General features: G+C 42.7%; 1 protein-coding gene across 2 annotated transcripts in view; it reads right to left on the bottom strand.

Annotated features, from left to right (window-relative positions):
* LOC115196087 (FERM and PDZ domain-containing protein 4) overlaps nucleotides 1-15,092 on the bottom strand; it is a 67,281-nt gene that overhangs the window by 23,192 nt on the left and 28,997 nt on the right. Inside the window, exon 1 of one of the 2 annotated variants that reach the window (XM_029756619.1) lies at nucleotides 13,520-14,103. The exons of the other annotated variant lie outside the window; for it this stretch is intronic. Within the exon in view, the coding sequence (XP_029612479.1) occupies nucleotides 13,520-13,560 (41 nt within the window). The 5' untranslated portion in view covers nucleotides 13,561-14,103. Of the gene's footprint in view, nucleotides 1-13,519; nucleotides 14,104-15,092 lie in introns of those variants that run through there. 2 annotated transcript variants of the gene reach the window in all.

Below are 15,092 nucleotides of genomic sequence, written 5' to 3'. Positions count from 1 at the left end.
ACAGATTAGAGATAATCGCTGTCATTTTTTGTTGTTGTTGGAAAATCATTTAATCCAGCTATTTCTCACATTCATGTTATCCTCCCACTTCAATGTACTGGTAACCCTGAGATAACCTGATAATTTCTATGATTTTATTTTAATTTGATTTATTTCACCTTTATTTAACCAGGTAGGCCAGTTGAGAACAAGTTCTCATTTACAACTGCGACCTGGCCAAGATAAAGCCCAGCAGTGCGACAAAAACAACAACACAGAGTTACACATAAACAAACGTACAGTCAATAACACAATAGAAAAATCTATGTACAGTGTGTGCAAATGCAGAAGAGTAGGGAGGTAATAAATAGGCCATGGAGGTGAAATAATTACAATTTAGCATTAACACTGGAGTGATAGATATGCAGATGATGATGTGCACGTAGAGATACTGGGGTGCAAAAGAGCAAGACGATAAGTAACAATATGGGGATGAGGTAGTTGGGTGTGCTGTTTACAGATGGGCTGTGTACAGGTACAGTGATCGGTAAGCTACTCTGACTGCTGATGCTTAAAGTTAGAGAGGGAGATATAAGACTCCAGCTTCAGTGATTTTTGCAATTCGTTCCAGTCATTGGCAGCAGAGAATTGGAAGGAAATGCAGCCGAAGGAAGTGTTGTACAATGTTAGTAGTACAATGTGGACATGATTTGTATAGATTACATTGTTTACTTCATTGATATATTATAAGTTGCAGAACAAGATGTATTTGTAAATGTTCTCTTTTCTGCCCAAACTGATGTTGGGATTAAATAGAACACATTCCAGACAGTATGATTCTAGCCTAGCTCTGGTCCCAGACCTGTTTGTGCAAACATGTTTGTCATGCCAATGAGTGACAGGGAGTTGGTGCGTGATAGCCTGGCTGGCACTTAGGATATTATGATTCATTTCAGTATGAAAACTGACTAAACATATCACACACATACGGAAATAGGAGCGCTTATATTGTAGTCGTATGCTGTAGACCTAGATCTGCTAAATGGCTCATAAAAGCTTGTTTTGAGATTTACCCATTTTAATAAATGCGCCGGGTTGCCAGATTGGGTTCAGTCATTTTTATAAATTCTCCGGGAAGCCAGATTGGGTTCTTAGACTTTCTTAAACAATTAGGAAGCACAAGTCTCGTTAAGCGATCATTAAGAGATCTGTGAAGATTCTGGTTGACAAAGCCCCAGCTGATGGTAGCAGCTTGAGAACATACATAGAGATTTTGTGGTGGGGTTGGGGTGCATCACGTTCGCCAGTGTTAAACACAGATGAATGCAACACCTGCATTAGCAAAACACTGGAGCACAAACCCCACAGAACAAGCATCACTAAATACATGACAAATACAGTTGAAGTCGGAAGTTTACACACACTTAGGCTGGAGTCATTAAAACTTGTTTTTCAACCACTCCACAAATTTCTTGTTAACAAACTATAGTTTTGGCAAGTTGGTTAGGACATCTACTTTGTGCATGACACAAGTAATCTTTCCAACAATTGTTTACAGACAGATTATTTCACTTATAATTCACTGTATCTCAATTCCAGTGGGTCAGAAGTTGACTGTGCCTTCAAGCAGCTTGGAAAATACCAGAAAATTAGGTAATGGTTTTAGAAGCTTCTGATAGGCTAATTGACATCATTTGAGTCAATTGGAGGTGTACCTGTGGATATATTTCAAGGCCTACCTTCAAACTCAGTGCCTCTTTGCTTGACATCATGGGAAAATCAAAAGAAATCAGCCAATACCTCAGAAAAAAATTGTAGACCTCCACAAGTCTGGTTCATCCTTGGGAGCAATTTCCAAATGCCTGAAGGTACCACGTTCATCTGTACAAACAATAGTACGCAAGTATAAACACCATGGGACCACGCAGTCGTCATACTGCTCAGGAATGAGACGCGTTCTGTCTCCTAGAGATGAACGTACTTTGGTGTGAAAAGTGCAAATCAATACCAGAACAACAGCAAAGGACCTTGTGAAAATGCTGGAGGAAACAGGTACAAAAGCATCTATTTCCACAGTAAAACAAGTCCTATATCGACATAACCTGAAAGGCCGCTCAGCAAGGAAGAAGCCACTGCTCCAAAACCGGCATAAAAAAGCCAGACTACGGTTTGCAACTGCACATACGGACAAAGATCGTACTTTTTGGAGAAATGTCCTCTGGTCTGATGAAACAAAAATAGAACTGTTTGACCATAATGGCCATCATTATGTTTGGAGGAGAAAGGGGGAGGCTTGCAATCTGAAGAACACCATCCCAACCGTGAAGCACGGGGGTGGCAGCATCATGTTGTGGGGGTGCTTTGCTGCAGGAGGGACTGGAGCACTTTACAAAATAGATGGCATCATGGGGCAGGAAAATTATGTGGCTATATTGAAGCAACATCTCAAGACATCAGTCAGGAAGTTAAAGCTTGGTCGCAAATGGGTCTTCTAAATGGACAATGACCCTAAGCATACTTCCAAAGTTATGACAAAATGGCTTAAGGACAACAAAGTCAAGGTATTGGAGTGGCCATCACAAAGCCCTGACCTCAATCCTATAGAAAAGTTGTGGGCAGAACTGAAAAAGCGTGTGCGAGCAAGGAGGCCTACAAACCTGACTCAGTTACACCAGCTCTGTCAGGAGGAATGGGCCAAAATTCACCCAACTTATTGTGGGAAGCTTGTGGAAGGCTACCTGAAACGTTTGACCCAAGTTAAACAATTTAAAGGCAATGCTACCAAATACTAATTGAGTGTATGTAAACTTCTGACCCAATGGGAATGTGATGAAATAAATACAAGCTGAAATAAATCATTCTCTCTACTATTATTCTGACATTTCACATTCTTAAAATAAAGTGGTGATCCTAACTGACCTAAGACAGGGACTTTTTACTAGGATTAAATGTCAGGAATTGTGAAAAACTGAGTTTAAATGTATTTGGCTAAGGTGTATGTAAACTTCAGACTTCAACTGTATTTCCCAAACAAGACCTCAAAACATTATCATTAGTACTGAAGAGTTTCAGTGGCTGTTTCAGTGCTGTTTCAGCAGTAGTAATGTAATTTATTGCATTTAAGTGGTGTAAAGTAATTAAGTAAAAATACTCAATGTACTTTTGTATCTGTATTTATATTTTTAACAACTTTTACTCTACTACATTCGTACAGAAAATCTGTAGTTTTTACTCCTTTACATTTTCCCTGACAACCAGGGAAAATGATCAAATTCTATGCATAGTCACTTTACAAATTACCTCGACTAACCTGTACCCCTGCACATTGACTTGGTACCGGTACCCCCTGTGTATAGCCTCGTTATTGTTATGTAATTTTCTTGTGTTACTTTTTGATTATTATATTTTAGTTTATTGAGTAAATATTTTCTTAACTCTATTTCTTGAACCGCATTGTTAGTTAAGGGCTTGCAAGTAAGCATTTCACGGTAAGGTCTAACCTGTTGTATTTGCGCATTTGACAAAACATTTCATTTGAATTCAAATACCTATCAATTTAACACATTCTCTTACCTACTGCATCTGACCTTGCGTACTCACTAAGCACAAATACTGTGTTTGTGTGCCCCTTGCTGTCGGTAATTTAAAACAACAAGAAAATTGTGCCTTCTGGTTTGCTTCATAAACTCAGCAAAAAAAGAAACGTCCTCTCACTGTCAACTGCATTTATTTTCAGCAAACTTAACATGTGCAAATATTTGTATGAAAATAAGACTCGACAACTGAGACATAAACTGAATAAGTTCCATAGACGTGACTAACAGAAATGGAATGAACAAAGGGGGGTCAAAATCAAAAGTAACAGTCAGTATCTGGTGTGGCCACCAGCTGCATTAAGTACTGCAGTGCATCTCCTCCTCATGGACTGCACCAGATTTGCCAGTTCTTGCTGTGAGATGTTACCCCACTCTTCCACCAAGGCACCTGTAAGTTCCCGGACATTTCTGGGGGGAATGGCCAGAGCCCTCACCCTCTGATCCAACAGGTCCCAGACGTGCTCAATGGGATTGAGATCCAGGCTCTTCGCTGGCCATGGCAGAACACTGACATTCCTGTCTTGCAGAAAATCACGCACAGAACGAGCAGGATAGCTGGTGGCATTGTCATGCTGGAGGGTCATGTCAGGATGAGCCAGCAGGAAGGGTACCACATGAGGGAGGAGGATGTCTTCCCTGAAACGCACAGCATTGAGATTGCCTGCAATGACAACAAGCTCAGTCCGATGATGCTGTGGCTCACCACCCCAGATCATGACAGACCCTCCACCTCCAAATCGATCCCGCTCCAGAGTACAGGCCTTGGTGTAACGCTCATTCCTTCGACGATAAATGCGAATCCTACCATCACCCCTGGTGAGACAAAACCAAGAGTCGTCAGTGAAGAGCACTTTTTGCCAGTCCTGTCTGGTCTAGCGACGGTGGGTTTGTGCCCATAGGCAACGTTGTTGCCGGTGATGTCTGGTGAGGACCTGCCTTACAACAGGCCTACAAGCCCTCAGTCCAGCCTCTCTCAGCCTATTGCAGACAGTCTGAGCACTGATGGAGGGATTGTGCGTTCCTGGTGTAACTCGGGCAATTGTTGTTGCCATCCTGTACCTGTCCCGCAGGTGTGATGTTCGGATGTACCGACCCTGTGCAGGTGTTGTTACACGTGGTCTGCCACTGCGAGGACGATCAGCTGCCCGTCCTGTCTCCCTGTAGCGCTGTCTTAGGCGTCTCACAGTATGGACATTGCAATTTATTGCCCTGGCCACATCTGCAGTCCTCATCCCTCCTTGCAGCATGCCTAAGGCACGTTCACGCAGATGAGCAGGGACCCTGGGCATCTTTCTTTCTGTGTTTTTCAGAGTCAGTAGAAAGGCCTCTTTAGTGTCCCAAGTTTTCATAACTGTGACCTTAATTGCCTACCGTCTGTAAGCTGTTAGTGTCTTAACGACTGTTCCACAGGTGCATGTTCACTATTTGTTAATGGTTCATTGAAAAAAGTATGGGAAACAGTGTTTAAACCCTTTACAATGAAGATCTGTGAAGTTTTGGGATTTTTACGAATTATATTTGAAAGACAGGGTCCTGAAATTGGGCCGTTTCTTTTTTTGCTGAGTTTATAAACATGACAAGTGAGTTTTCCCGTCACTGTACTTAAGCACATTTAAAACCAGACACTTTTAGACTTGACTAAAGTAGTTTTTTACTGCATGACTTTCACTTTTACTTGAGTCATTTCCTATTAAGTATGACAATTGAGTACTTTTTCCACTACTGTTATTCAGCAAAGAGACAGGGGATATATGTGTGTGTGTGTGTGTGTGTCTGTCTGTCTGTGTTTGCTTGTGCCTGCCTGCATGTTGTCATCCACTAATGTCTTGGTCTCTTTCTCTCAGCTTGTTGTTGACTGTGAATCCATGTGGTGAGTGGGTGATACTATCTAGAGCAGAACAAATCGCTGAGTGAGTTAACAACATTAGCTGATAAAAGCTAGACTGGACAGTCCTAAACCTAACCAGTTCCAGACACACTAGACTAGAGCATGAGACAATAACTCTAAGATAATGAGATGCAAATTACCAATTTGAATGAATCGCATAAAATCATACAAATCTGAAGTAAAATGATACAAATCTAAAAGTTCAAATTGAACTATGAGAACACTAGCGTCTGCCATATGGACACATTGATACACTGTGGTCAATTGGCGGCTAAAGAAATGAGAGCACATGACTCTGTGAAGCTGTCACTGGCGAATTTGCAATATTGAATCAAATAGACTACTCCGGCCCCTCAGTTTCCTGGGCCAGTGACCTCGGGACAGAAACTTCATTGACTCGTGTGAGGCGAAGAAAAAATGTGTGGTGAGTTAAGACAATCAGAAATAAGACATTGCCAAATGGGCACTCAAATATGCATGCATTCTGGAGAGAGATGCACATCTTTGCCACCCCCACACTTCTTCTTGATGCAACATTTTCATTTAAACATTTTAAATGATCTTCACACATATTTTAGACGCTTTTCACTGACAGCCGCGACTCCATCAGCTAGACCTATTGTCACAAGCACTACCCAAATTGCGGGCTTCCCAAACACTTGTGACTTGAAACAATCAACAGCTGTTTAAGAAAAAAGAAGAAGAAGCTAATTCATCCTCTGTTGCTAATGCTCCCTGGTGAAGTATTTTGAATGATTTTATTTAGACAGGCGGAATTATATATTGTCATGAACCGGCTCAAAGCCCGTGACAAAAAAAGGAGACAACGTGGAGATAAGGAATAACAAAAATAGATTTATTAACCGAAGTAACTTATATACAATAAACAATGGTGTGTGTGTAATCAGTAGTGTAAGTGAGTGGTTGCGTGTATAGATGTGATAATGAGGAGTGTTGAAAGATGCCAAAACAAACAAACAGTGTGTCTGCATGGAGAGCCTCCTCAATGAATGGGGAAAATGTCTATTTATCCCGCCGGGACACACACGCACCCTCGTGTGTCCCATTTTGCTGACCACCGACATCCTAATAAGGAAAACAAGAGCAAAGAGATCATTCGGCAGACAGAGTGGAGGGTCGTCACAATATGGGGCTCCCGAGTCTAAGGCACTGCATCTCAGTGCTAGAGGCGTCACTACAGACCCTGGTTCGATTCCAGGCTGTATCACAACCGGCCGTGATTGGGAGTCCCATAGGGCGGCGCACAATTGGCTCAGCGTCGTCCGGGTTAGGGTTTGGCCGGGGTAGGCCGTCATTGTAAATAATAATAATTTCTTAACCGACTTGCCTAGTTAAATAAAATAAATAAATATAATTTTGGCAAAACATCAATTTACTTTGGGGCAATCCAGCATCCTAACAGTGCACTGAGCATGCGCCAACTTTCCTTTCCAATTCGCAGGAGTCTGAAACCAGAGATCTGTATATAATGATGAGATGCTCATGTCTCCGTCCTAACAATGGGAGTCTTTGTCCCAAAGGCAGGAAGGCAGGCGACAAGGTTAGATCTGCATATTATTCCCATAGAAACGCATTGGGCTTACACTGGCCTGATTGTGAGTGAACCCTCTCGCTTCGCTTCTTCCTCTCTGCTGAAACTATATCACCAGACAAAGTATCCGAGCAAGCGAAACAGCACCTCTATATATGTAGCCCATGTATCTGATGCTGTCTGGACAGAAATAGTATGACATGTCAAACTCTTTTGGTCCAGACAGCATCGGATTCATGTCTACACATACTGAGACAGAGCGGCGCTGTTTCACTCGCTCGGATGCTTTAACTGAGATTGATGAGTCTTTCTGTCGTCACCCGTCTCGGTCAAATAAATGATCAATATTTCACTATTTTATTTGGACGGGCAAGGAGATACGGCAGTTCGGGCCAGTCCTCTAAGGCCCACCCATAATGCCGGCCATGGGTCGGGGAGGATTACAGGGACCGTCTAGCAAACCAAAGGTTGCTTGTTCAGGGGGAACTGTACATCTTTCGCTAACCCTTCCCCTAACCTTAACCTAATTCACCTAACCTGCTACGTACATTCTCCTAACTTTTGTTGTTAGTTCTCCTTACCAGCAATGTAAATTCTCCTCTGAATTTTCCTTTGTAGTTACAGTACAACAAGCAGCCTGGTCTCAGAGAAAGAGGTATAATACCATATGTCCCTAAATGTATAATACGTTACATCATCCAATTCCTATGATATTATACGACCGGGTAAGACGTATGATACTATAATTTCTCTAATTCGTATCATATTGTACGACCACTATTTCATTCGTAGTGTAACTTAATGAAATATATCATTCTAAATGGATGGAAAGCAATGCATGTACTAAATCTTACAAATTGCCCTGAGGCCAGGTTGGTTGAGCACAGAGTGCCAATATATCCTTTAAAGAGGATTCTGTCTCTCTTCAAACATAGAGGCTTATTTATAAATCCTACTTTAGCCCACCACTCAGAGAGGCACTTTCTATGTACTCTAAAACAAGAAGTTATATATTTTTAAAACCACTACCTGAATATCCTCAGAACTGAAGGCTGTGGTTGTAATCTAACATAGAAAATGATAGCACCCACTTAACTGGAAAACACCCAATTGAAATGTGAAGGTCAACATTAAAAACACTCTACATTTTCCAAACAGGATAACTCTAAGTTGATCAGTGCTCAGGAGCATAAACACTGCACTCTCCCCTCCACACTCCACTGCACAAATGCATGGAAAGTAAAACAGAGAGCAGCTGGAAATAACATCTGCTAAAAGGCACTACCGAAGAGCATGTTAGGATTAGCCAGAAATCGGACAATTACTTTGACACAAACTGCTGTCAAAACAAGGCCTAAAAAAATCCAAAATGGCCAAACATCTAAAACTAACCAGAGGACTTGGGACCCAAAGTTCAGTTCCGTTCCGTTCATTCGCTTGGTGCAAATCACCATGTAAGTGGTTAGCCAGCACACTCTCCCTGAAAGCTAATTTATTTTCCTGCCAGAGGAGTGTAAGCTAGAAATGAAATTGAAAGCAAAAAAAAAAGGTTGTTTGCTTGCTTTATTTCCATAATTGATCTGGGGGACGCTTGTGATAAATGGAGGAGAGGAGGGGAGATGAGAGGAAAGGATGTGCTTGGTCTCTTCAGTGTAACCAGAAGTTAGAAATGATACTGTATGATTAATCCTCTGTCCTCTGCCATATTTGTCTCTTCGACACCACATCTGACAAAAGGTTTAAGACTTGGTGGCTTCTGCCGTGACTAATGTTGCTTCCGTTTAAAAACAAAACAAGCAAACTGATTGGTTCCATACAGTGGACTTAATTTCCTTGGCTGAAGATGACTTTCTAGTTTCAATCAGTGCTTTGGAGCTCCAACTCCACGAGATCATGATTTGTCAGAGAAGGCTGCTAACTATTTGTTCCTCTACATCACCGGAAGGTGGGTGGGAGATTCAAACTTGAGTTTCCTTGTTGTTGCTTGACAAAGGAAAAAACAACAACTATTGAACAGATAATTACAATACCTTAATTTCAACAAATTGCGAAAACCCCCAAAAGCCCAGTAGCCATTTTCTATTGCAAGTATCTTACAAACATATAACTTACACCAGGGTTTCCCAACTCGCCGCCTCCCCCCCCGGTACACGGTTTGGTTTTTGCCCTAGTACTATACAGCTGATTCAAATAATCAAAGCTTGATGATGAGTTTCCTTCTTGTTCTTTGGCAAAGGCAAAAAAACAACAACAATTGAACAGATCATTACATTTCTTATTGGCTTGAAAAGGCTTTCTAGAGCATGCATTATTTAAATGATAATGCCTGAGAAGCCGTCGAGGGCCAGTAAACCGTGTCAATATGTCCTCCAAACAGTCTTCAAGGGCATTATCACGTTTATGCAATGGGTTACCACCATATTTAAATAATGATTGACATATTTTCATTGAAAACATGCTTGCTAGCTAGCGAATTACGTCAACAGTGCCGCCAGAATAACAATAGTAGCTGCATTAGCATTTGTTTAAGCAGTTTTGTAGTGACATTTATTTGGATACATCCATAACAATGAGCTAATGAGGCGCGATTTCGCCTGGCATAGAAAATGTGCTCTCTCGTCGGGACACTATTGTTCAGTGGAGCTAGCCAACAACACAGCTAACACAATCACTTCAAACTGACACTGGAAAGACTGCAAACTAGCTGCACTTTGTTTCGTTTGACCTTTTTTTAATTAACATTTCTTTGTATATATCTATAAAAACGATGCCAGCTGATTCATGATGTCGACTGGCTGAGAAACGTTGCATGCCTGTCTGTCTTGTCCCGACTCCCAACACGTTCATTACTATGGGACAGCTGGAGATCAAATTTGAATATTGAAACAATGTTGCAAATGTCAGAGAGAAAGACAGCAAGGTTTATACAAATCTCCGCTGTTTAAAACTAAATATTAGTCTAAAAGAAATGTGAGATAATGTGTAGATGCTTTTTATAGTGGAAATCAAGTATATAAATTGCTTGGCTGGGCTGATGAAACAGTGGATTGCGCAGTCAGATGGAACAGAGTAAATAGGCATTTTAATGTCATAGATTTAGCCAGTGGTAACTTGTGGAATAGACGCCGGCTTGAATGCGGTTTTAACCAATCATCATTCAGATTTAGACCCAACCGTTTTATAATTACCTGTAACACAAGGTAGAATTCAGTGGCTATTCTCACATATTGGGTTTGAACTGCTTTTTAAAGCAAAAGTCGAATTGAGAACTTTATTGGTACTGTTATAATAGCAAGCTAGAACTGATGGTTTGGTTAGCTAAACCACGGCAACAACTATAGCTATCAAGTTAACTTGCTAGCTACTTCAGTGGATGTTGAACACATTTCTTCCTAAAAATGAACACGTTTCTAGTGACAATTGTGTTCAATTATAGCAATGGTATAAAAGGGATAATCAACTCAGAGCTCTGTGTTCTCTGGAAGAATAATAGAATAATGCAACTCCATGGAAGGACACACCTTCCATGTTGTCACAGATAGAACAATGAGACAGATATTTCCATGGATTTATAAATGGGAAGCATCCGGTTGGCGTTTCCACCCACTACCAAGTATGGTAGTGAGAGGAAGCCCACTGGTGGGCAGTGGGAGAAGATGGAATGAGATGGATATTGGCCGGCATTCTGTAAATGTTCTCATCGATTAAACATTTGATCTAAGTACATTTTTCTGTTCCCAAAACTAGAATTTGTTATGAACAGAGTGGACTTTACCCTTTGCAAAAGTGAAAAAAAATAGCACTGTTTAGAAGGAGTGCAAAGGCAAATTGAGTTATTGCACACACTTCACAGAGTAGGCGTTCCCTAACGGAAATATGCAGATGTATACTAGAACGTGTCATTAGCATATCGCTAGCGCGTGCTAGGCTCTGCCTACTATGGTTAATGTTTTCACATTGGAAACGACAAGCTGTGGTCTATCTTGGTTTAGTTACAAAAAATCTTTGACGTCGTTCATTATTTTCCATAGAACGCATAGCCCCTCGTTGATTATCCCTTACGTAGACTCTACATAATCAACACTAACTACCCACACAACATGTGGGTGTCTTTACAGTGTCCCTACTCAGAGCTTCACGAGCAACAACCTCCTCTTAATATCCCTCAATCTTTTCTTTCATAATACAAGGCTGCATTGTGGATCCCTGTTGTGTATTTATTTGTTCCTCTATTCTTGTTTGTCCTTCCTTTCTCTCTCTCGCTTTCCTCTGGCTGACTGAATGAAAGACACACGGACAGAGGGAGACATGCTGCAGCGATTTCATCCAGTTGAATGAAGCGGGGGTCATGTGTGCCGTGGTGATCACCCATCAAAATCCCTTGGGAGGATTAGTGCGACTCAAATCAAGAAAAACGTGCAACTTTAAGGGTTGCATGGAGAGCCCGTTCAGGCTGGTCTGCCTGTGCTGACCGATTGGTTTCTCCCGGCTGGCTGCCTCTCTGATTTCTATATTCAAACATATGTGTGACGCTGCTTGCACCTTGCTCTGAGAAACAGCAGATTCATCGAATAATTCAACGGTCGACTGTGGCGGTAAAACTTGAAATTATCGTTGTGATATTTTATCGATGAAACCAGCCAAACCTGACCTTAGAATTCAAGGTACACTTAACCAGCATGGCTACCACAGCATTCTGTAGCGATACGCCATCCCATCTGGTTTGCGCTTAGTGGGACTATCATTTGTTTTTCAACAGGACAATGACCCAACACACCTCCAGGCTGTGTAAGGGATATTTGACCAAGAAGGAGAGTGATGGAGTGCTGCATCAGATTACCTGGCCTCCACAATCACCCGACCTCAACCCAATTGATATGGTTTGGGACGAGTTGGACCACAGAGTGAAGGAAAAGCAGCCAACAAGTGCTCAGCATTTGTGGGAACTCCTTCAAGACTGTTGGAAAAGCATTCCAGTTGAAGCTGGTTGAGAGAATGCCAAGAGTGTGCAAAGCTGTCATCAAGGCAAAGGGTGGCTACATTGAAGAATCTCAAATATAAAATATATTTTGATTTGTTTAACACTTTTTGGGTTACTACATGATTCCATGTGTTATTTCATAGTTTTGATGTCTTCACTATTATTCTACAATGTAGAAAATAGTTCAAATAAAGAAAAACCCTTGAATATATATATATATTTTCCCCAGTTGGATAAACACTCCAAACAGTCTACCCGACCGCTCAGAGCCATCCTCATGGTCCTAAAGCACACCGTAGCATCGTTTTTTTTAAAATCACATTCCAATGATAAAACTGGGGGGGAACAAAAATGCAATTTTAGAATGTGCCCCCAATCCCTAGTGAAAGTTGCGTCCCTGGAAACAATACAGAGACATTAATAAGCATCCATGACCCCCGTTTGAAACTTTTCCAGCCAATAACAGCCCCAACCAGTTCCAACGAGCTGCCTAATCTCTCTTAAAGTAATCCCTCGAAGGAACCCAGAATATCCAGGGTCTTTACAAACTTCAGGTGCCGAGCTACGCCGCACACTCCCACTACATCACAAGTGAGAGAATGATTCATTCCAGCTGTAGACCTCTCTCTGTATGCTGAGGTTTAAAAGATTTGTTTTGAGCCATGTTTAGTGGGTTTAGTGTTGCAACCCCACTCAAGTGAGGGATCAACCCAACATCTGTGTGTGTGATTGTGTTACGGCGTTTGTGTGTGCTACAGGCTCTGTTTGCATGTGTGTGCGTGTGTGATTGTGCTACAGGCACTGTGTGAGTGTGTGTGTGTGTGTGTGTGTGGACTAGAAGCAGGGTGACTGGAGTGTAAAGTCACAGAGATCAGGAAGAATTGTGTTCTGAGCTATTCATCATTACAACAACATTCTACTTATGGAACCTCCTCTGCTTCAATTCAATTCTCATTTATAGTGAGTTTCTTCTCCCTCCCTCCCTAACTCCCTCCCTCCCCCCTCTGTCTCGCTATCATTTTCACATTCCCTGTTGGGCCTTCTCCTCTTTCTACTTCTGGTCACTTTACTTACCTTGCTTTATCTTGTTGTTACTCTGTTCTTCCTTCCCTCCTCCCTCCGTAGCTCTCTGGTACATCATCTCCATGTCTGCTTTCTGTCCTTTCTCACTCACATAAATGATGACTCTTCTCTAGTTCACACACCTTCCCTTCCCCTTAGTCTTTATCTTACTCTCTCCCACTCTCTATGTCAAACTCTCTCTTGCAACTTATCTAACTATCCGGCCAAACACAGTCGCTCAGCTCTCTCTCTCAGAACTTTTTGGATCAGCCACAAAGCCATGGCCTGAGTCCTGACTCACTGCTCGTGTTGCAATCCACACTCGGTTCCCAGGCACAACAGACTGCTCGCTCATTGGTCACACACTCCTTGTTCCTATGCAGAGACAACCTCCGCCACCCTAAACCCCTCCCCGTGTGGCCGCTTAGTTTCCGTTGTCCCGGTACAGTACACACACTCACCCTGACAGCTTTGCCATCTTCGCGAAACCAAAGACGTCCATGCGTTTGAGTTACGGCTGTAAAAACTCAGGCACTCCAGATGGCGATTAGATCCAGATTCACATCCAGAGTAGGGAAAATCACATTTTTACAATCTCCATAATCAGGATTCAGTAAGTAACGGTGCTAAAACATTGGAGAAGTCCAACAAGCAGAAGTGTCATTCCTTGCTGAAAGCTCTAAGCCTTAAGACCTGTCCTGTCTATCCAGAGTAAAGCCCTTGAGAGGGTATAGGGTGGGCCAGTGAAGGACCCCCTCTGACTAGCCAGTCCGCTCTACCCCGCTCTCCTCCTGGCCGTGGTGGGCAACGCTGAGCCCTCTCTGGGTGGTCTCCATCTCAGCTGAGCTGGAAGATTGTGCCGGTCCAGAGCTATATGGAGAATAAAAGCGAAGAAGGAGAGGGAGGTGATGAAGAGAAGGAGGGGGGATGGAGGAATGAGAGAGGGAGGGAGGGGAAGGAAAGGAGGAGGGACTCAAATCAGAAATCCCAGCACTCACACGTCCTCCGCGGAGAAGAGAGGAGCCATCCGTCCCCCTGGTCTTCACCCCTTTACAAAAGTGAGAGGGGTGGAGAGAGATAGGGAAGGATGCTCAGAATTGCCTGGGGAGGAGGGAGTGCAGCAGAGGAATGGAAAGAGAGAGAGAGAGAGACGTGACGAGCGTTGGTGCGAGGAGAGGAGCGCTGACTCTGCAGAACGAGAGAGGGAGGGAGGCTGGCGGGAGCAGGACCCTGTCTCTCTGGTTTATTTGTGCTGCTAAGTGAGCCACAGGAACCACACTATACCACAATGCCATATAGAAAGAACACCAGCACGCTGCTAACTTTCATATAATTACAAACCTGAAACAGAGCTATGCCTGACGACTCTTTGATGAGTCTCAGAAATATATGTAGTTACATATGAGCTGAGATACAGCTGTTAGGACTGTTTGCGTTTTGTGTAATTACTCCTTGACATGCTTTGTATGCATTTTATGTACGTCGATTGCACACCGCTCTCTCTCTCTCTCTCTCTCTCTCTCTCTCTCTCTCTCACTAGCTCTCTCTCTCACACACACACCATCAAACAGTCCATTAGGACCCATCCTCATTCACCCTGAAGCTGTGACGGTGGTCCTGCAGATGGTCCAGGGAGCAACAGGATGCTCTACCTTCTGTGAGTCAGCCCACGGGGGCCAAGGACAGAACATGGCAGCCATATGAACGTGCCTCTCAGCAGCAACACACTGTAATCGAATGCCAAACAGCCTAAGTCTATTTACGTGCCATGTAATACAATTCAACACACAAACCCAATGCAACATAACCAAAAGGCAAGTCTGTTCAGTTCTGCTCTGATTGTTTCTGTGCTGTGGTGTTTTGGTCGTGATTTTACTGCATTTTAGCCTCGGTGTCTGTTTCTACTCACTTGCCAACTCCTTATGGAATTGTCAAGCGTTTTTTGGCATGACAAAGAGTAACAATTTTGGCATGAAAGCACAGACAGACTGGCATTAAGGCCAGCCAGGCTAGCCTTCTGTTAAATGACGTTGT

The sequence above is a fragment of the Salmo trutta genome, chromosome 6 (genome assembly GCF_901001165.1).
Source record: "Salmo trutta chromosome 6, fSalTru1.1, whole genome shotgun sequence".
In the NCBI taxonomy this organism is placed as follows: Eukaryota; Metazoa; Chordata; class Actinopteri; order Salmoniformes; family Salmonidae; genus Salmo; species Salmo trutta.
This window is presented reverse-complemented; position numbering and strand designations above follow the sequence as displayed.